Here is a 22,976-nt window from a genome sequence, read left to right as displayed (position 1 = left end):
TGAACAATTGAATGATTCTCTCATTAATGATGGTCATTCATTTGTTTGGTTTCTGAATGAATCTGTGCCTGAACGAATCATTTGAAACAATGATTCAGTGGTTCACTTAATAAAGACACTCGTCACCTGCTACTGGCGTAAGCATGTAACCTGCAGAAAGAGTGTAGATTTCCTTTTACAGTTGTATTATATTATAGTTTTTCTCAGCATCGACATTTACTTCCATTCTCTCAGATTGTTGTCTATTAAAATTAAAAATTACCGACACAAGCTCAGTGCTTAAACAATAGGCATTTGTGTTTCGTACCCTCATGGAAAAGAGATAAAGTGTGTCTGTTTGTGTGTGTTAGAGAGGTGACCTCAGATTTTTTTACGAGAACCACAAGGGCCAGATCTGGCATCATAAACTGTGATAGAGACCACCACGAACACAAATACCTACTGGCCTAAATGCCATCGCTTTTTCTATTCTCTCCTCCTCCGCTTCTGTCTTATTAGGGAAGGAGCCTAAATTAAATGTTAACAAGATATTCTTAAAACATTTCTTTGAGCTGGGATGATGAGCAAGGCATGAAAAGAGATGCTCAAGTCTGTTTCTTAGTGTTCTGAGGCTTCAGTGAGCTCTTAAAGAACAGGATCCAAGACTTTTTAAAGGACGAATCAGTCACACATCTTATTTTTCCTATGGCTAACTCTCTATTTCCCCCGTTTATCATGGGCTGGGCTGAAATCAGGCCACGCTTGTAATCCCGCCTGAATGAAGGTTAACTAGAGTCTTCACATGCCAAACGCTCTCGGCTTCGGCTTTAAATCTACGGCATGTAGAATCCATCAGCAGTTTCTTTAGCGCTTTCCCACAAATAAAATCTCAAAGATTCCACTCACAGCCCTTTCCAAACTGCTCTCGGCATAAACGCTTTTCCCCTCTCAGATTCAGACGTTAAAGTTTATTTGAAGGAGGCTGAATGAGAGAAAGCGAGAGGAATGGAAAGAGGAATAAAAGATGCTTTAATCACAGAAAACTGCCCTGGAAAAATCCGAGAACCTAGGAGATGTAAAGAGAAGTTCATCTACTTCGTGTATTTATTTACAGAACGTATATTTATGACCACATGGTATTAATATTTGTCTCAAGTGATCTAATCACAAGTAAACAGCACTAAACAAGTGCAAGTAGGGTTTTGGAGATGCTTTTTGATCTCATCATGTCTATATTTTAAAACAAAACATTCCTCTTTGTTTATTGTTCACTTTGTCAAACTGATTCACTAATTAGCGAAGAAATCTGTGAATCAGTTTGTTGGATCTGCCTAGACTTTTTTAAGACCTATCTGTCTTCGTACAGAATCACTTGACTCTCAAATAAAACACAGCTGCAACCCCAAGTGTTTGCTTTAAAACTGTTTCCATTCCTTCTTAAAAAGAGGGCAGATGTTCCAAAAACTCTTTCTTCCTCCGCCACTGAGACACATGAAGCTCTTTATGCATCAGTGGCGTTTCCTGCAGCTTTAAGTAGGATATCAAAAGATGGAGCGAATATGGTCGGTAGGAGGAAATGAAGGCTTGCACAGAAACTAACCAACATCCACAATAGATCTGCCCTAACTTCCACAGAAGTTCTTAACACAACACTCCAAAAAGTGCTAAAACAGCCCCAGGAGGTGCAGAGCTTCAGAGGAAAGGGCTTTTGAGTTGATGGACGGGAGTTTATCCTGGGATAGAGATGTCTTCCTGTAAATATTTTGGTGGTGTGATACCTCTCACTGAGCATTTACAGCACTGGTTAAACACAGCAGGAGCTCAGAAACTGAATCAAAGCCAGTTAGCCACATGCTGGAAGATACAAAAAAAAATACTGTATTATTTTGTTGAAACTATCAGATGGTAATATCATTATTTAATACACTTAAAGAAATGTCATGATAATAACACCATATTTAGGTGTTCTTGGAAGAAACACGGAATACCATACAATTACATTTAAGTATTATAACGGCAGTTTTGAAGATTTTTAACGTTTCGGGAACATATAAATTAAATCGCCTTGGAGGGCTATGCAAACTGTTTCTAGAAATAACGTAAATGTAATAATCATTCAGTATTATACTGTCAAAAAGTTGGGTACAGTGCTACCTTTTTTGACATACAGCATACTGTGGTATTCTCAGAAGTAGCCTACGTTAAAGTATAACGTGAACGCTAATCATTAGATATTACGTAAAAATGAAAAAAATTAACATGTTATTGTGGTTTTTGGATATGACATTCTTTTATCATACCTTGTTAATACTTTAGCCTATGTGGTCATTCTCAGTACCTGGTAGCACCATTTCAGTACATGTTGTTGTTGTTTGGAATATGTGTATGGTATCGTGGTACGTTTTTGAAGCCTATGAAAACTTGTTATTTTATTTGGTAAGCTACTTTTCTCTTTATATGAACTATCATCATCATTAAACAATTTCGTACCATGGTACCGCCAGAGTACTTTTTTTATTTCTTACTTTCATCAAATCCTCCTCGTCTCTATTTTTAGCCGTTGTCCTGCTATTCTGGAATTCATTGCTGACTGGCTGCTGCCGAGCGGAATCCTTTCAGGAATGTCTGGAACTTTCTCAAACCACTACAGAGAGAGAAAGCGAGTGAGAGGTTGATCCGTGGGGAGGGGGAGAGGAAAGGAGAAAGCAGATGTGTCTGTTCTTCTGTTGTGGACTACAGTAAGCCTGAATATGCGCGAGTGCGATCGGGACTTCTTATAAGTATCTTGAATTGATTAGCGCGTGAGATGACTCGTCTTTCTCTGTGTGTGGTCCATTTAGCAATAATAATCAGTCATAATCTCTCACAGTTCCTGGATCAGTATTACAGCTTCAAAGAACAAGTACGGAGCGAAAGCCAGACCATCCAGGCCACCTGCTGATCACAAGAGTACCGATCTGGACACTAAATGCATATAATTGCTAACTGTGCTAGTTTATGAAACGATTTTCATTTGAATAATGCTTTTGTGTAGCTATATTTCCACTTTTTGAGATCGAAGTATATTCAAAAAACATGTCCAGCAAATGAATTTAATGAGCAGCCGATGCCCAATGGTTTTTAAATAAAGTGCATACTGGGTATTTTTTTTTTTATTTGACTCCCGTGGAATTGTTCGACTGAACAGTACTACACAGTAGATTGAGACACACCTAAGGACTTTTAAACACAGAAAATCAAGGACTGTAATAGTAGCACTGGTCTGGTTTGTGCAGCAGGTCTGCTAAATTTCTCTCTGGCATGTGGCTGAACGCTCTTATTCTGTTTCTGTGGGCCCTGGAGAGCAGCTCTGGATCAAATTAAAGCTGGCAAAGAGAGCAGCCTCTCCTTTATATATTTCTCCCTTCAGATCTTGTCTCTCCTTCATGCACACTCTTCTGTACTCTGGGCTTGTGCAAAATCTTTGGCCCGCTTAAAAGGATAGTTCACCCAAGAATTAGTATTCTGTCATCATTTACTCACCCTCATGTCGTAATAAACCTGTTTAACACAAGAGGGGATCCAAATCAATGATCCAAATGGTTCATTGAAAGATTTGAGGTCTACTAATGGATAAATATTGGATGCAGGATATTCCTTGAGTCATGCATGTCAGGATAAACATTTAGTGCAGCCAAATGAAGTAGACGCAGATATCACCTCCTTTGAAATTATTCGTTTATTGAGTTGGTTTTACACAGATTTGGTTTTGTGGTACAAAACACTGCTGGTTAGCGAGATATCTCCACTTAACAACAACCAGAGCAGCTGAATACACAACCAACGCTTTACAACACAACCACACCACCGCAATGCACCATCTCTCTGTTATTTCGCTTTTCCAGTTGTCTTTCAGTGTTTGTTTGCGTCTAGACACACGCTCACACATGCACACTTTGTATGACTGCTGTTAAATGAAATGGCTTCACCACCAATAAATAGAGTATAAAAAAGGTCTGCATTTGTAAGGTATGCAATTGTAATAATTTTTATCAAAAAATTAAACAAAAAATCATAAAAGATAGCAAAGGCACTGAACGAAAAAATACCTTGGCAGTCCTTGTTTCTCAAACTGATACCAAACCCCCAAAAAAAGATTATGGCATTGACCAACAAAAGTAAATAATTAGAATAAAATAATGCATAAATAACATAATAATACTACCATTTCAGTACTGTCAATAAACAATATCCAGTCAAGTTTTCATCTATGCTGATTCTGACTAATACGCACCAGGTATTTCCAGTTTGGCTGAAAGCATGTTTGAATTTGATTCGCAATGGCCGCCTCTGTTAATCTCACTTGCGATGGCACTATGGTTAGCAATGGCACATTTGGGTGGATGCTCAACTTTGTCCTAAAGTATTAAGACAAATAAGGTTAATAGTGAATATCGTGACGCCAAATATTGGGTCAGATCTGTGAGGCGGCTTTTGACATTTCTAACACAAATGACCCTGAAAAAACTGCAGTAGTTGTGATTGATCGACTGTTTATGCGAATGCTAGACATTAGCATTAGCATGGCATGTCTGCACTTGAAAACCTGTAGAGACCAGGAAAGATCGTTGATTATACACACAACGTTCTTCTGTAAGGTAAATCAATAATAATATTTTGGAGAATCAAAAACAGAAGCGCAATAACATAAAAATACTAACATAGTATAATTTGATCACTGAATCCAGTTGACAATACAATGCAATACAGAAATGCAGTATGATACGATACACATTAGGTGTGTCTATAATATCTACCCAGGACCTCTTTTGAACAAAATGCCTGCCATGATCAGTTTCTGTTGAAATGTTTGGTGAAAAAAACAAGTGTCCAATAATGCTATTAGACAATTAGCTACCTTAGCATCTCCTTACTCTGACATTATTACCATAAGCGCCATCTTTGGTTCAAAATACTTCCCTTATTCTTTCATCTACTTTCTTCATTTCACTATTTCTACACTTACTCTAGTCTTTCTTCACACGCAGCAAAATAAAAAGCTACATCATCCTTTCCAGTGAATAAATCAATGTGTCCCTCTTACTGGAAAAGTGTCCTCCATCCATAAATGCTTTCATTAAGATAAACACCTTGTTAAAACCTCCCCTCTACTACAGCTACTTCACACTTACCTTCTAAAAACCTTTAGACATCAGCCTTAAAACTAAAATTGCACTTAACATTCTGCAGGTAGACTAAAGGACTACAGATTCTGAAACAATAAAGCTTCTGTCCCATTAAACCTATGACACAGGGAAGCTCTCTGGGTCATGGTATTAAGATCTAGTCCAAACATGTCTCTAAAGAGCCTTTGGTCTTTGCTGCCTCATCACTGCTTTGAAACTAATAGGTCTAGTTGTTTTTTTAGCTCTGATGGGAGTGCTTTGGACATCAAAGTTCAACAGAGAACTAATAATCCATTATTCTTAGAGCTGAGGAATTATAATCCCTAAGCATCAACCGATAAACACCAGAAGAAACAATGTTCCTACAGTCCAGAACCTTTGAAAATAGTCAAACGAGCTTGTCTCCGCATGAACATTCTTTGGAGCTGAGATTGTGTCTGACATTTCTACCTTGAGCTAAACCTTGTTAAGATGAAGGTGTCCAGAATTCTAAACAGTCACCTAACCCAATCAAGAAACCACAAGAGTACCATTCCAGACAAACACATGGTGCACACACACATGTTCCTGTCAGGACTCAATCAAAAACAATCAGTCCAGATTTCTGGATCCTTGAATTACTCAGCGGTTTCTGAAAATAAACTTTCTTTCAAGGTGATCATGGACTGACTATTCTTCTTTTTGAATGATTCACTGTAAATCACTGGCCTCAGTAATGTGGCAAAAATAACCTTGAAATTTCTGTAGGGTAGGCTTTGTACTCAGAGGTCCTGGGGCTCTTCTAAGCATCCAATACAAACTCTAAAATAAAACAAAATAAAATAATAAAATAAAATAAAAATAATAAAAACGCTGTTCATCTGATGACAGCTTCCTCTGGCATCTCTCTCCACCTTAAGGAAATGACATACATAATTTAATATGAATTTAAAAAAAGTAAAACAAACAAACAAAAAGGCACTTCTATAATTTCATAGATATGATTCTACTCATAAGATCAATACGAGTTTAAATGACATATCACAATAACCAAGAAAGTAAAATAACAATTATATATGTCAGTTCCAATCAAGGACAACGAGAGATTTCAGTTTCTTAATCTTCCAGTACTGCCAGACCACACCAGTTTTGTATCACTAAATCTACAAAAAAATATTAATAAATAATACACAACAACAGTTCATTTGGAGCAAGACCCTGGTTTCTTTTTTGGAAGTAAAGATCACAAACGACATGTGCTCTGTGAGAGTTTTAAGGTGCTTGATAAACTCAGGTTGGCTCTTATTTTTGTTTCATCAAGGCTGCCGTTACATGATGATGTGATACTAACTCACCTTTATACTTAAAATGTAAACATTTAATTTTATTTCTTGCCTGTAGGGGGAGAAATGTCCCAGAGTACCAACTTAAATGTTACTTACTTCAAACCCTTAAATCCCCCTAGGCTGTAGTTCCCCAAGTTGTATTTGATACAAATTTTAACGGTGTATAAGAGTGGGTTGGGTAAAGGTAAAAGTAGGATAGGGAAGGATTAGGGGATAAGGATTAGGAGTTAAGGTTAAGGTTTGGTTGTGTACAACCTCCAATATCATCCCATTGATAAAGGACTCACATTCATAGAATCCCAGTTTTGCACTGGTCGTCAACAACATGCCAAACAAACACCTTCCACTTGCTCCACCTTCTTTCTTTCTAGGCCCCTCTCAACTGGCCCCCATCCCTATGACAGGTTGTTGCTGATGTCCAGGGCTTGTTGGTACACCTGAGTCATATCATCAAGATCTCCTAGTAGAGAGAAGCTGCTGTTATCCCCCGGAGAGCCCTGTGTTCCTCGGCTGAATTTCCCACTATGTAGGGGAGGAGCTGCCTGGAGACCTTTAAAGTTGGCCAGCTGGAGAAGGTTTTCTGCAGACACGCAGCCTCTGATGTTGGGGCGGGCTCTGGGTGGGGGCCAATCAGTGCCACTGAAGGAACTGTTGGTGATGGTGTCGCTATCCTCCCTTACAATACTAGATGGTCGACTCTGACTGCGGGATAAACCGGAATCACCAGGTGCTGGTTCCCCAAGGACACTCAAAGGAGGAGCACCGCTGTATGTAGAATACTTCCCGTTGCGCTTCAAGATCCCCTTTCTACCAACCGCTCGCTTTGGTGGTGAGCTAGCGGCGAGAGGTGTAATATTGCCACCTAGGATGTCAGAGGACTCGCTGCGCTCTGGGGAAGAATAGTACCCTGATTCCCGTTGTTGGTTGTTTTTTAGGATTCCCTTCTTCGGAAGAATAGAGACTGCCTTGGTAGGAGAGTTGCCTGTTAGACCTTGCTCCTCCTCGCCCTCTTCACCTTCAGGCCCAGATTCTTTCTCTGGGGTTCCTACACTGGATTCTATTTCTTCCAGACTTGGAGAGCGTTGCTCTTCAGAGGTTCTTGTTTTCAGGATGCCTTTTGGTCTCTTGAGGCCCAGGCTGTCCTCTCCATTACAGTGGGACACACCATCATCATTCTCTTTCTTGGACTTTTTGGGACGTTGCCGGACAAGCAGGAAGGGCTCAGACCGGATGGCTTTAGTGGGTCGAGGTTCGGTTCGGTTCTGCCAGTCAATGAGACGAGCCAGCATGGGCGAGCCTGCATCCCTTTGTGATTCACAGTCACACACACTAGTCTTCCATCCCCAGTTTACCCACCAGTGATTGGCGATGTCTTCCACCGTTGCTCGTCGCTCAGGGTTGACCATCAGCATCCAGCGAATAAGACCACGAGCATCTAAACAAAAGACCAAACAAGCTTCTTGTTTATCATGATCAAGAGAAAAATTTGACTGTGTATATTAGTACATAATTTTATATACAAAAGGCATTCTGAACTTTGTTTAAAAGAGTTTGTACAAGACCAGTACCTGATGACTGGGATGGTTCTCGATACTCTCCATTGCTGATTTGTCGAATTAGATTTTTGTGGTCCCCTCCATCAAATGGCATGCTGCCATAGACCAGCGTATACAGTAACACCCCCAGAGCCCAACTGTCCACCTGCAAATAATGGATGACATTGATGTCAGTTAACAGTGAAAGAACACTGAGTTGCTACTAACTGTTTAATCAACGATGCTTAAGATATCCTGTCATAAAGAGGGGTGGTAGAAATCACATGACAAGTCTGGGATGGTTAGTGCTGGCTGTGCTTTTATGCAAGAATCTATAGATAACACAACTTTCTGGAGTCATCAGCATCAGATAGTACCAGTCTCTCACTCTTGTTGGTTTCAGCCTATTTTTCAGCTTAAACTCTATATGCAATCAGTCTGTTCTGAGACTTTCTATTACACAACATACCACCCTTAAGCAGTCAGTTATGTAAGTCCAGTGGAGGGTCAGTTGAAAGGGCAAGGTATGTAGGCCAAAAATCTCATGATCTCCACAGCAGGCTGGATGGTTTTCCAAGTTCCTGAGTTGTCAGTTCACAGGAAATCACTTATAAACCAAAGTAATTGTTTTGCTCAAGTCCTCCGCCAGGGTGAGAAGAAATGGAAACTTTCATTGCTTTCATTGATTGGAAGGTCTGGCTTTTTCTCAAAAGAGTTTGACCATTTTGATTACACTGTAGTGTTTTCTGTACCCTTGAGGAAAACTGAAGCAAATTATTGCACACTAAAGTCAATAAGGCACACTAAACTACTTCTATTTTGAAAAGCCCTGAGCTATATACCACAAGAGAGGCACATGTAAAGCTCTAAAGAACCTTTCAACTCTGACCGAGGTTTGACATGTATAATCATAGATACTTGAAGAAAGAAAATCCAGCTGCTCTCCATGTTCAGTTTGAGAAGCGCAAGGCGAGTGTTTGCCTGTTCCTAGGGGTCTGTGGAAGGATAATCCCATCAAAGAGCAGAATAAGGCTTCACTAACCACACAGACTGTCTCTGATAGATCACAGCCGCTCACAGTGGATTTCACACGCCAGCATAATGAAACTGTGGGGTGTTTCATTTACGATGATGCAAACCTCAAGGGTTTATGTCTGTGCATCACGTCATGTAGGCCTGTAGTAAACCATTCCAGTATGTTTTTATGACCCTGGAAAGAAGTGTTGCTTATTATCAACCTAATAAGCAGCTTTTAGAACCTTCTTAGCATGCCTTACCTCTGGACCACGGTACGGTCTGCCATTGACGATCTCCGGGGATGCATACAATGGACTACCACAGAAGGTCTGAAGGAGCTTGTCTTTATGATACAGGTTGGACAGACCAAAATCGGCAATCTGAATGAATTACAGATATGTCAGTGTTTGGCTTTAAAAAAAAAAGGGGGAAAACAAAAACTAGTTGTATTGTGTTTTTACAAAAATGGCATAGCACTAATCTTAATGTTGTATGCTATACAGGATGTGAACTAGAACATAGACAGTGTTTCAGAAACATTCTCACCTTTATGTTACAGTTTTCATCCAGTAGCACATTTTCCAGTTTCAGGTCCCGGTGAACAACACCATTCTGTAAAGAAAGCATCAAAATGCACTTCAGACATCTGAGGTAATACTGTCATAGCCTACAGAATCATTATTAACCACTGGCATCTGTTCCACAAACACTCTCTGTAATTTCAGACACCAGTTTTTGATTGAAACATGATTGTGCAGTTAGTCCTTGTGTTTCCTTTAAAGTAACAAACAGCATTCGGGTTATAGCACGCCCAGAAACCCAGCCACAAGGGGTTTAGGATCTAAGAGGGTTACAGATGTCTGATGACCATGAAAGATGCATGTGTTCACCATGCACAGCGTTTGCAGATGGGTCTATAAATCGACAGTTTAACAGGCTGCTTTCTTATGTCGTCTGGCCGACCCCACCCGAAAATCCCCCCGCATTGTGGTTGTCAATAGCGATGATGACTCATCACCCTCCCCTCCAGTGTCTGGAAGCTCCTCTGCCCTGAGATATGACATCACGTCATCTTCAGCTGCAAACCAGCCCACCCAGTGCAAGCCCACAGGGACCTTGATTGACTCCGAACAGTGCATCATGGGGAAATGGTCTTATCTGAAACTCTGACTATGCTTCAAAACTTCATTCAGTCATCTGCCTAATCAGACAGCATTTTGATGTTCAAAAAGGTACATAGGTATGGGAATGCAATCCCATAATGCATTGCAACAAGCTCAGTGATGGTAATCCTACCAGAAATGGTAGACAAAGTAATTGTAATTTGGGATAGTTTTTTGCCATTGAGGACCACTGGCTAAACATCTAATGCATATGGCAAACAAAAGTGGAAACACTGCAGGAGTTCCAAAGATGTCATTGGATTGGTTGAATTATACAGGATTTTTGGGATTTGCAGGTGTCGGGTTCTTTAACTTTCCACCTAGAAACAAAGATGCCCTGATGCTGAACTCATGAAAAAAAGAAAGCCACTGTGTTTACAACAGTGATGATGAGCATGCCGAATGAAACAAACTGTGATTGGTTGTTTGACATGTATCGGTCAAACAGCCTCATAGCCAGGCCTTGGCCAATGAAAGCTACCTTGGATTTCAGACCTTGAGCCGTCAGTTTGAAGGTCTGGCTAAGCGAGACTACCATTGAGATGACTGGGAAAAATCTAATTATCCCAAATTAGGATTTGAAAATCTTGAAAAGATTTGAAAACAGTACAGTCGTAAGAAAGCCCTGTTACACAGGCACACGACTTCAAGGAAATTTACAAATGGGTGGTTTATTACTCCATCGACAGCTCTGCTAAACATTGAAATGTGTGACCCATGATGCAAAGCTGTTTCACATCAGTTTGTCTGTTCCAAGATTCCTCCCAATCTGACAAGAGCCAAAGATAATAGACTCGCACTGCATGGCCCGATTTCATCAAATAACTGCACGTGCAGCTCTGCGGGAAACCCTGATGAAATATGAGTCTCTCTCTGAGAAGAGAATGGGAATGAGAAAGAGAAAAGGAGAGAGATATGGTGCATACCTTGTGGCAGTAGTGCACAGCAGAGACGATCTGCCTGAAGAAGTGTCGGGTTTCTCTCTCAGTCAGGCGTCTACGTTCGCTGATGTAGTCATAGAGTTCACCTTTACTGGCGTATTCCATGACGATCACTATCTTGTCCTTATTTTCAAACACTAAATGAAATGAAAATCATGAAAATTTGATCAGTTTTTTTATACCATGTATTTTATTCATTATGTTTCGTACATATATATGAATACCAAATAGGAATCAGTATAAAAATGCTAGTTTTTATTTGGCAATAATGTTCACATCTTTTGTCAGAAAACAACAACTTTGTCTAATACTTTTGTCCTCTACTTCCCATTAAACAATTCCACAAGTACAGGAAGTAAAAAGTAAAAAATGTACAGGAAGTATCTATATAGAAGTTAAGAAATAATCTAGTTGTAGACCTCAGTAATTGGCCAATTGGATAACGTGACCCATGTCTAGCTTACACAGGCCAAGGCTTCAACAGGGAGGCGTCCAGTCAAAAATAAACATGTACAGTGGCGCCTTGTTTCTTCAGAATGAAAACCCACAATGAAAAAGTACAAGTACAAAACTACTGGATTGCATAAAAATTAAAAGACTTTGTTTTGTAGTGGCCAGGCCAGAAAGTTCAGCGGGTCACAGTGGAATCCGTTAACGACCGAGAGAAGCCGAAAAATCCAGAGGAACAAACACAGCAAATTACAGTCCGACGCAGCAGAAAGTGGCTGTTTCTGCGAAACCCCAAAAATCCTCATACGCATCACCCCACCCAAGCATTTGGCGCTGCCGCTGGCTCCTGTCACACTTCCAGAATCGGTTCTCATCTTTTTACAGAATCTCTCCTGTCCGCCATCGCTTTCCACAGAACAGCAGGGAATGTAAAAGCAAAGCCTTCTGGGATTGTGCAAATACAGTTTAAAGAGAGAGAGGGGGGTAACAGAGTTAACATAACACAGATTTACCGTGTCAAAGAGAGTAAATCACAGTCTTCTCACAGTGATGCTAAATATCGAAGCTCAGCGATAAATTCGACAGTGATATGCAGCCTGTAGGAAAGGAAAATCCCAAATGAGATCATCTCAATCGTTTCTCTTAGCTTAAATGCAACTAAATCTCCTGACTTTGCTCAAACGTCTTGCTTCTCAGATGCTTCTCCTGTAAAAAAAATAAAGACCTCAGATGTCTCAAATTGTGCTCAGATTTGCCAAAATAGTCTGCAATCAGAATTCCGAGATCTCAATGTGAGCTTGAACATTTCTCATCTCATTTTTTAGCTTTATTTTCTTATCGTATGCCAATGATCATCTCATTTGTGTGCGGTTTTTGGAGAAACAATTGAGAAACTTTTCATACACGTGACTTTTGAGTAATAAAAATGCTCGTCTGGGAAGGTTCATACAGCTAATATGCAAGTGATTCACATTCATTCCTTTATCTGAAAATTTCCACGACCAGCCCAAACCCATAAACATAATTTAAAACCACACAAAATTAAAAGAGAAAGGCACTCTGACACTGGAGCAATGAAAGACAAAGCCAGACACGGGAAAGGGAATGAAAAAAGTCTCCAGAGACTCATTTAGAGCTGGTAACTCCAGAGACTCATTTAAAGAGGTGTTCTCCCCTCTTTGAGTCGGGCCAACCACAACACAGGCGGAGTCATGACACAGAACAAAGATGAATACGGCAAATCGTCAGAAATAAACTGCCCTATAAACCCAGACGGACTTTGAGCGGAAAAAAGTCGAGTCAGCGCGCCGAGAGCTCGCCAGGCCTGCCGTGGCACAGAATCAGCAGAAGAAACCAGACGGCAGCAAAAATGTCTTTAGAAATCATCAACACAAACTTCAACGGGAGATCTTAACCGTTGAAACAAAAGCTGGTAAGGAGTGGGGAAAGTCACATTCACATTGTGGCTGATCTAGTTTAAATGGAATGTTATTTCATGAATAAAACAAAAAGCTTTTACTGGCCTTCACAACACAACTTTATTAATAGTTAATGAAACATTATTAATTATTTACAAGAATTTCATGCTTTATTTATTGCAGATTTAGGTAGATGGATGGACAGATAGACAGATAGACAGATAGACAGATAGATAGATAGATAGATAGATAGATACCTTCGTATATAGAGATGATATGTGGGTGGCGAAGGGACGACATGATCTCAATTTCTCGTCGAATGTGAACCATGTCTTGTTCATCTTTAATCTTCTCCTTTCTGATAGACTTGATGGCAACCTGAAGAGAAAAAAAGAGATTAACTCCCTTTGTCAAAGGACAATAAAAATGTTAGGTTTACCTTAGTAACTTTATGACATTTTTTTTGGAGAGGAAACAACTCAAGTTAGCTTAAAACTCTCTTTGTTGGGTTTGGCACCACAGCTAGCCATCGCTCTTACAAAAACATTCTATTTCTGAACGTCAAAAAAACACCTGAGCAGATTCTTCAGACAGAGAAGTGTAATCATCCCATCACATACACACACACACAGAATTATCCCATAAACACACATCACGGCTGAGCATATTTTCAGCCTTGTGCTGTGTAATTTTCCTGATGTTTTTTTGGGAAAATGAGGGTGCAGTGTTTGGAAGAGGAATAAAAGCTCTCTCGTGTGTTTATTCGGCTCTTGTGGGCCCAGAGAACACAGCACTGATAACTTGAACTGATCCAATATGCACAAAACCTCATTTCCACCACTAAACAAAAAAAAACTACTTTTGACATTTGAAATTTTGACTTGTTTGCAACTTACATGACAAAGGGTCGCCCAATTTTGCCCAATTTTAACTTTATAATTTGTAACTGCGCATTTATATCATGCAGATCTGAGAAAAATGTCAGAATTGTGAAATTTACACTCACAATTATGTGGAAAAAAGTTCCTCAGTCACATTACTAAAATTCATAGAATACCTTTTTGTATTGTTTAAATATAAGTAAAATAAAATGTAAAACAATAATAATAATAATAATAATAAAGGCCATGATGTTCTATACTGTTTTAGAACGGCAGACATTCTCGTACTGGAGATGTGATGTGGGCAAAGAGGAGATGCCCTGTTGACTGACTGATGGATGAGGTCATGGGGAGGAAAGGGGAAATGATATCTGGGTAGTGATTTCCTGTCTATTTTTGTCCTATCGCACTCTCCCAGGCGTGTGCTACATCTCCATTTAAAGAACAACTGAAACAATGAGTGAGCTGATGACAAAGTTTCGTTGGAAGAAAGGAAGCCCTTTGTCAATTCCTTTTGTTTTGTGATGTCATACCCACAATGACAGTCGCTAAAACATGTCTATCTGCTCCTCCATTCTCAGAACAACCCGTGTCTACTCATTAATGGTGAGCGAGCAGGCGGACCGCCGCGTTTCTTGGAGAAACCAAAACCACATGTTTCCGAGGAGCTGAAGGTAAATCACTGACTATATCCATAAAAGGAAAGCCCTTGCGGAATGCTTCAAAACTGATTATGTGGAATAAAAAGACATAAACAAATCCAGAAACCAGGACCAGTTCTCTAAAAGAAGAATGGGCAAACCCTGCTCTTTATTGGAAAGCCATCAGTGAGTGTTTTCCATGAGCTCATGAAGTTATGTGCAGCTGAAGGTATTCACCTCCCGCCAGGTCTGCTGGAGACGGCAGGAATACTAATGCTGCAGTTTGTTCAAACACAGCGGGAGCGAGAGTTTAAAATAATCTCCAGGAAGAAAAAAAAAAAATCACAGCGTTAGGAACAGGATACTGACCAGCAGAGCTTTTTATTTGTTTATCTGTGTGCAAGCCAAATTAACAGAAAACAGCATCAATAAAAGTGCACTTGAGTTTTTGTATTTCACTGATATTGTTTGCAAGGAGAGAGATTTGAACAAGTTTTATACTTTGTCATGTAACATGACTGAAACCTCTAAACTTGTAGTTTAGAGAGGTAAGCTACTTTATTATATAAAATAAAATATATATATATTATTAGGACACCTAAACAACTAATCAAATTCCCTAGCAACCTCCACCAGCCACCTCAAATACTCTAATAATCACCCTAAATGCCCTGGCAACCACCCTATAATCCTAACACCTAGCAACCACCCCAAATACCCTAGCTACCATCTAGCAATCACGCTGGACACCCTAGCAACCATCTCAAAACTGTTGCTATTATGCTGAATGCTCTAGCTACTACCTCAAAAACCTGACTGCCAACCTAGTAACCACCCAAACGCCCTAGCAACCTCCTGGCAGGTCACCTCAAATGGCATACCAATCATCATGAAAGCCAAAAAAACTACACAAAACCCTAACAACAATCATAGTAACCACACAACAACGCCAGTAACCAAACCCTAACGTCATAGCAAGCTCTTAATAATCACCCTGAATACCCTAGCAACTACCTAGTAAAAATCTACCTACCCTAGCAACAACCTGGTAACCATCCTAACAACCTTCTAGCAACCACTTTGATTGCCCAGGCAACCACCTGGGCAAAAACAATCTCTAACCACATAGCAATCAGCGTGAATACCCTAGCTACCATCTAGTAGTCACCCCGGACACCCCAGCAATTATCTCAAAGACCTTCACAATTATGCTGAATTCCCTAGCAACCTTACAAAATCCTGACTACCACCCTAATAACCACCTAGCAACTATCCAAACCAATAGCAACCTTCTAGCAATAACTTTGAATGCCCAAGAAAACCCTGAATGCCCTAGTAATTTTCTTCGAATATCAAAGATCCACATAGCAATCATTGTTATTAGCCTAGCAACCACTTACAAACAACTCAAAAGGCCATTTACTATAAACATCCTATCATACACCTAAAACCCTAGTAAACACCCTAGCAACCTCTAATCAACCACCCAAGACCCTAACAAGCACCCAGATAGGTATCTAGCAATCACCCCAAACAGCCTAGCAATCACCTCAAACACCTTTTTAGTTATGCCGAATGCCCTAGCAACTACCCAAAAACCATGGTTACCACATTGGTAACAACCTAACGAGCCTAGCTACCAAGCAACCACCCTGGATGCCCTAGCAACCACCCCAAAACCCTAACAACCACATTAGTAATGACCTATCAACCAACAAAACAACCTAGCACTAGCAACCAATTATTAACCACCCAAACCCCTAACAACAACCTGGTAATTTAGATTGCATAGGAGCGGTACATTTCTGGCAAATATTAAATTTTTGGAAACTTTCCAGAAATCTTTGCAAACTTTCAGAAACTTTTGGAAAGTTTCCCGAAACTTATCGAAAATTTTCCACCCCTTTGAAACCCAACCAGCAATTATCCCAAAAGCACTAGCAACCATTACAAACATCCTAGCAACCACCAACCAATCATCGAACATTCCAACACCACACAAAATCACTGCATAACATGATAGCAACCACCAACAACACGCCTGAAAGTATTTACTAATTCTTCTTATGAAATAATCTGTTCTGCCAGCTGAAGCCACTAGATGTCATCACATCCTTGGAAAATATCTTGAAACTCAAACACAAAGCAAATTACGAACATTTTGAACGATCTATTTTGTTTACCTTTGAGGATCGAGACTCAGATACGAGCGTCTAACTGACCTGGGATCAGAATTTAAAGCCCACTACGCTCCATCAGACTCTTTTGACCACGTACAGGATATTAATTTCACCACAACATTTTCATTTCCTGCTCAAGATGGCCTCTCGTGTGTCCGTCTGCGTTCGCACTGTCACAGTGACCTTTTCACACACAGATGGACGAGTGTATACAAACACACGCTCAGACAGACATGTGACCCATCCATCACACACAGTGGAAGGAATGCTGAACGTTATGTGGACATCCGATCTTGTTTGTACATTCAGATACCCACAAATGCAATGCAAACACGAGCTCATACGTGCGAGAGCTCACACACTCGTGCTATCTGTCTGTCTGCTCGGGTCATTATAGGGAATCAGAGGCTGTTAAAGCCATAAAGAAGAATATGTTATGCAATGTCTTTGGTTATCTGTGCCTTAGGGGTAGAGGTCAAGAATATGCTGTTCTGGATTGTTGTTTATATCAACAGTCAGAACCTTCTGTTTGTCTGTGTTCGTGATAACAAACAGTAAAGCTTTATCATGTAAGATACATCACCTGAAGGAGCAATACTCTATATATTAAGAGTTGAACATGGCCTTAAAAAATGTTTATATATATATATATATATATATATATATATATATATATATATATATATATATATATATATATATATATATATATACACACATTTTATGTTTAATGTTTGCTAAAAAATGAAAGATCAGCCTTAAAAAAAAAAATCTGAAATGTGTCAGAACACTATTAACAAAACAGGTATGCAATGTCAATTAATTACAATATTCAGAGCTATTCATAGTAACACAAACGTAGTATGTGAATGTAAACGCTTCTATGTATGCAAGCTTTATTTAAAAAAAAATTCTTTGATTTTGCTAAAAAAGCAAAAAATCTAAAAACAAAAGCAATGCAAATTCAGAATGCAATTTATAATGCAACGTGAGCTGGCAAATGCAAATAATCTTAGGTTGAGTGAATGCGGTGCTGAATAGTGTCATTTTTCAAATTTATATCCATAACTTAACTGCGAAAGCAAAATGTATCAGAAAGCAATTCAACTATGCAAGTCCGATGTCACAGTGTAGCATTTTAACATGTATGAGAACAATTTTCACACTTCTGCAAGCATGTCACATATAGAAAAAAGAATCAAACATCTGTAGTGCTGTACACCGCACAAGACTCAGCGATGACTAATGTTTAGTCTCTATGGCAGTTATCAGAGGTTTCTGTCTGTTATCTATATGTCTGCACTGCAACTCTTAACAGACAGCGTGTCCGGCTGGTTAACAGTTTTTCTGACTAATTCCTGCTAAGCACACTAAACTTGAGCCAGAAAACAACACCGTATGTCTCCCTGAGTGACTTTATGTTTATGGGCCCGCAAACACGCATGACAAATTATGTTTTACCATGCGTCTGAGTTTGAGGTAAACGAAAAAACATGTATGTGCAGTGCATGGAGTCTTATTTTTAGGTCTGTTAGCGTGCGCTCATACTTTCTTCAACAGCCTGCCAACACTCTGATGGCACACTGCCCACCAATACACTCAGACCTGTGTGTGTTTATATGGCTGTATGTGTTGTGAAATAGCCTGGATTGTAAATTATTAAACTAAAATATGGCTATATATCTGCTTACAGCCCATAACAGTCACCAACAACAGTGTTTCCATGGAAATATACATGACTAGAGGCCATTTCAACCGCTAGAATGGATAGCAGATCTATTCCTGAGGTAAATAAAGATTAAAAAAAAAAACTAAGCTAAATGCTAATAACAAAACATGACTAACTATATATATATAGCTTATACCCATCCCTTGTCTTTTGTCAGCAAAAGCTGTGTGTCCAATCAAATTCTAATGTGTTTTAATTAAATTTTCATCAGTTACTCGGTAGAAGCTAGTCAAATCAGCCAGATGCTAATGTTTATCCTCAAAACACTGAACTTATCGACTCAAGGTGAAAGAGCTGTGTTCGGACCCCACTGTCTTTCAGTCAGAGAACAGAAAACATTGAGACATTTTTAAGACAGACGTGAGGATGAGTAAATTACATTTTTAGTCATTTTTGGTGGTTTAGTAGAATTTCATTGTTCTTAGTAGCTGTTCCAGGTTCACTGGTAATTTATCAGATTATTTATTAAATTATTTAGAGGACCATGTTAAACAACAACCATAGCCATGTGCCAAAGAGTGCCGAACGAATCTGGTAAGTTTGATTAATGAACAAACGAACACTAAAGCCCTGCCTGACCTAAATGCCCACAGTAGAACTTAGCATGTCGGTCAGAGTTCATTAGCGACCCAAGGGTCAGAACTCAAGGTCTCTAACACATTCGGAGCTGGTCGCGTTATTATTTATGGCGAGTGGTCAGCAGTGACATTTGAACCCGACTGCAACAGAAATGGTCAATTGGCTGAAGAGTGATGCGTTTCATTGGGGGCTATTAGAGCAACTGCAGGAGATTTAAAACATCTGCTCTAACACAAGCGAACGCGTGCGGTGCACACGCGTGGGGTGGAATTCCCATGAGATGGACCGAAATGAGCCAAACACAACAACAGATTTTATAGCAGCGTTGACACCCTAAATGACAAACTGCAGCCGGTCCAAAGCTTCAGGCCAGTTCTGTGTTCATTTATCAAATGATTCTTTGATTCAAAAGTTTAAATCACAGGTATATATAAATGTATCATGGAATATCCATATGATATTACTGCCACAGTGTGTTTCAGCTAGAGGTTAATGCGGGAATTTAACCTACAACCTTTTGGATAGCTGTTCAGATGTACAACAGTGTTCAGATGATATTAGATTGATTTGTTCATCGGATGCTTGAAGCTCTCACCTCTCTTCCAGAATGGCGCTCGATGGCCTTCTTGACTTTGCCGTACGTTCCTCTCCCCAGGGTCTCCAGCAGCTCGTAGCGATGCTTTAGGTTGTGTTTGTGATGATGTTTCTTCACACCAGAGCTGCTGCGTTTGACCTCACCGTGGCCCTCAGGGGCCTCCGCCACCACCGAGGGGCCCGATGGGTCACCTGGCCTTTGTGTCTCCATCACGTGGGAGGACAATATTTTAAACCTCCCTCTATGTTTAAATATCTTGACTAAATGCTTTGAAATATTGATAATATAAGACCTAATTAATATAGCTAATTAGCATATAAATAAATAAATAAATTACAATGCAAAGGTTTATTATGTTAACATATAAACTAATTTATGATTGTCAATAATGACTCATATTTTAATGAGGTGTCTATCTATTCTACCTATAGCCGGCTATGGTAGGCTATCTAAAGAAAAATAATAATCCCAGTCTAATTATGAACGATAAAACAGGGCTATGAACGGACTAAAAAAGGCATATTATTCAAAAGAAACTAATGAACACGTGCCATGTGGTTTTATGGCACTTATAAACTGCTACAATGTATCATTCACAATTAGAACGACAACGTATCTATTGTGCACTATTCTATTATGACGCGTTTTATACCATTATGACGTATCTTACTCCGTTATGACGTGTTCTCTTTCCCGTGGCGCGTTCGATCATGATTTCTCCGTTATTCCTTTGTTTCAATCTACCGCAGAAAATCTCAGGCGAGAAAGCAGCGACCACGCCGGCGTTCTGGACGTAAATCACCCTCATTCTGGCCGCGGATCCGCCGTGGTGTCAGTCAGCTCGGTTCTGGTGCCGGTGATCCGTGATATGAGACTCGGTGCGCGGGGATCGGACGGAAGGATGTGCTGCGGTCTCGTGTCTGCTGTGGCCATGGTTTGGTGTGTTCGGCCCGTCTCTCCTCCTGGTGTCCTGATCTGTGATTCTTTCTCTCTGTCCTTCAGGCTGAGAGGCACTGAATAAAGACGAAGGGGGCGGAGTCAGAATATGTGTGTGTGCGCGTGTGTGTGTGTCTCAGTCTCTCTCTCTGACTCAGATTTTTGCTGATATTCCGCTTCTGCTTTACTAGAGGGAAAACAGAAAGGTGTCATCCTGTATTAATACCCACCATATTTAGACTTTTGCATAGAATAGAATACATACGTTATGTATATATATATATATATATATATATATATATATATATATATATATATATATATATATATATATATATATATATACATATATATTAGATGGCCAGTAACACTTTCAAATTTATTATATGACATTTGTAAATTATTTTATATGATATTTATATATTAATACAGGTTAATACTGTATAATTAATACTGGGGAATTTATTATGATAAATAATATACATGTATTTTCAAAAAAAAATTCCATATATATACTGTGTGTCTGTCTGTGTGTGTGTGTGTGTATATATATATATATATATATATATATATATATATATATATATATATATATATATATATATATATATATATATATATATATATATATATATATATATATATATATATATATATATATATATATATATATATATATATATATATATATATATATATATATATATATATATATATATATATATATATATATATATATATATATATCCATTTAAAGCCCTATTTACTTTAAGCCAGTAATGTAAAATATAGATATATTTATATATAAAGTAGATATATTATTTTATTTATATTATATTATATTTAAAAATCTATATATTTTTTTGCTGTTCTATATATAATGGAGCCCTGATGCAAAATAATTTGCATAGAAACGTTTTTTGCTCATTTGTTCAGCATGGAGTCAGATCGATTTGAATAAACGTTCAAAGGTCTAAAAGCAAAGGTCTATTGTATTTCATGATTTAAAGTAGCAAAGATGCCTCCAGCTTTGTTCATGATCCAAATGTTGCTGCATGTCTTGGTTTATAGCCCTCATAAATACACCCGTAAACTCTGACCAAGTTTAGCTGACCTGAAATAACCAAACAGAGATGGACAGATTAAATATTCCTGATCCAGTTCTCCTGCAGAATGCATCACCTGCAGCTCAGACGCAGTCAGACATGCCTGAAACCTCACCCTGCACATTCTGCCTCAGCCAATCAGCTTTGTTTTCTTTTGTTTGCTTCTGTTTGGGTCCTGCACGGTGTAATTTAGCCACTGATTGGTGGAGGGGAAGTTCGAGTCAAGCAGACTCCAGACTGAGCCGTTTGTCTTTGTTTGATCTGGAGAGCTCTGGGAATCTGGACGGTCCTGTGTTGTGGTGAGCGGTCAGGCAGTGGATTTCATACTCAAGCAGTAACTGTGTGCATGTGTGTTGCTCCAAGATTTGCATCTCAGATGAAACTTGGCCTCAGATGCACCGTGGAATCAGGTATCATGGGAGACAAACTGCCTCCTAGCGGTGGAAATGCACGTGTAGGTCAAAGTAATTTAACCCAGCAGTGCCAGAGCAACATGGGTTTTAACATATTACAAACGAATTCGGATCATCAGTCAACAAGATTTAAATCAGGATTTGTTTCTTTAAATGTTTTAAAGTCAAGCTTTTGACACATTTTACAATGCAATGCTCTCGTAATGTATGGAATGTATTTTATTAAAATTATATTCCCTCTCTAGCTTGAATTGTATGATTGACGGTACTGAAAAAAAATTATGTAACAAAAGATTTCAAACAATAGGACTGCTGAATTATTTATATGCTAGCATTTCCTTGATCCTTAGACATGTTATGGTTTCATTTTTCTCTTGGACATCAAACAAAGATTTGTTTTAAGATGTTTCATTCAGGTATTTGCAGACCCTCGAGCATCTGGCAGAGTTTTCGCCGCAACTATTTCAAGTTCAGCGCAGGAACCTGCACTGAAACATTCCCTACACCCTACAAATTAAAAACAGCAGGAACCACAAAGGACAAAGACAGACGTGGGGTGTGTGTGAGAGAGAAAGTGATTGAGGTGACCACAGAGAAACGCAGATAACAGAACGCCATATTACCAGCGTTTGATCGTGGGACACATGTCTGCGTTCTGTGTGTATGTGTGTGAGCCTGAAAGTAATACGACAAACACATCCTTCATTTCAGATGATGACAGGAGAGATCAATCTGACACGCAAAACAGAAACAGCTGCAAACTATAGACAGACAGACAGCAAGATAGATAGATAGATAGATAGATAGATAGATAGATAGATAGATAGATAGATAGATAGATAGATAGATAGATAGATAGATAGATAGATAGATAGATAGAAAGACAGCAAGATAGACAGATAGATAGATAGATAGATAGATAG

At 39.1% G+C, this 22,976-nt stretch overlaps 1 protein-coding gene across 1 annotated transcript; it reads right to left on the bottom strand.

The window, feature by feature from the left end:
• Window positions 1-3,679: 3,679 nt before the first annotated feature.
• nuak1b (NUAK family, SNF1-like kinase, 1b) lies at window positions 3,680-20,608 on the bottom strand. Its single transcript, XM_043227286.1, has 7 exons — window positions 19,599-20,608; window positions 13,251-13,371; window positions 11,111-11,262; window positions 9,568-9,633; window positions 9,282-9,401; window positions 8,038-8,170; window positions 3,680-7,904 (listed from the first exon to the last, which is right to left on the bottom strand). Exons 1-7 carry the CDS (start codon window positions 19,806-19,808, stop codon window positions 6,865-6,867), a joined length of 1,842 nt encoding a protein of 613 aa, XP_043083221.1. The 5' UTR covers window positions 19,809-20,608; the 3' UTR covers window positions 3,680-6,864.
• Window positions 20,609-22,976: the final 2,368 nt, after the last annotated feature.

This window comes from Puntigrus tetrazona, chromosome 25 (assembly GCF_018831695.1).
Source record: "Puntigrus tetrazona isolate hp1 chromosome 25, ASM1883169v1, whole genome shotgun sequence".
NCBI lineage: Eukaryota > Metazoa > Chordata > Actinopteri > Cypriniformes > Cyprinidae > Puntigrus > Puntigrus tetrazona.
This window is presented reverse-complemented; position numbering and strand designations above follow the sequence as displayed.

Excerpts from the sequence above, each read along its gene's own strand:
- nuak1b (XM_043227286.1), bottom strand. The coding sequence starts at position 19,808 with ATGGAGACACAAAGGCCAGGTGACCCATCGGGCCCCTCGGTGGTGGCG. Across the intron at positions 13,372-19,598 it reads AGCGCCATTCTGGAAGAGAG|GTTGCCATCAAGTCTATCAG; the intron begins GTGAGAGCTTCA and ends TTTTCTCTTCAG. Across the intron at positions 8,171-9,281 it reads GACCGTACCGTGGTCCAGAG|GTGGACAGTTGGGCTCTGGG; the intron begins GTAAGGCATGCT and ends CATTATTTGCAG.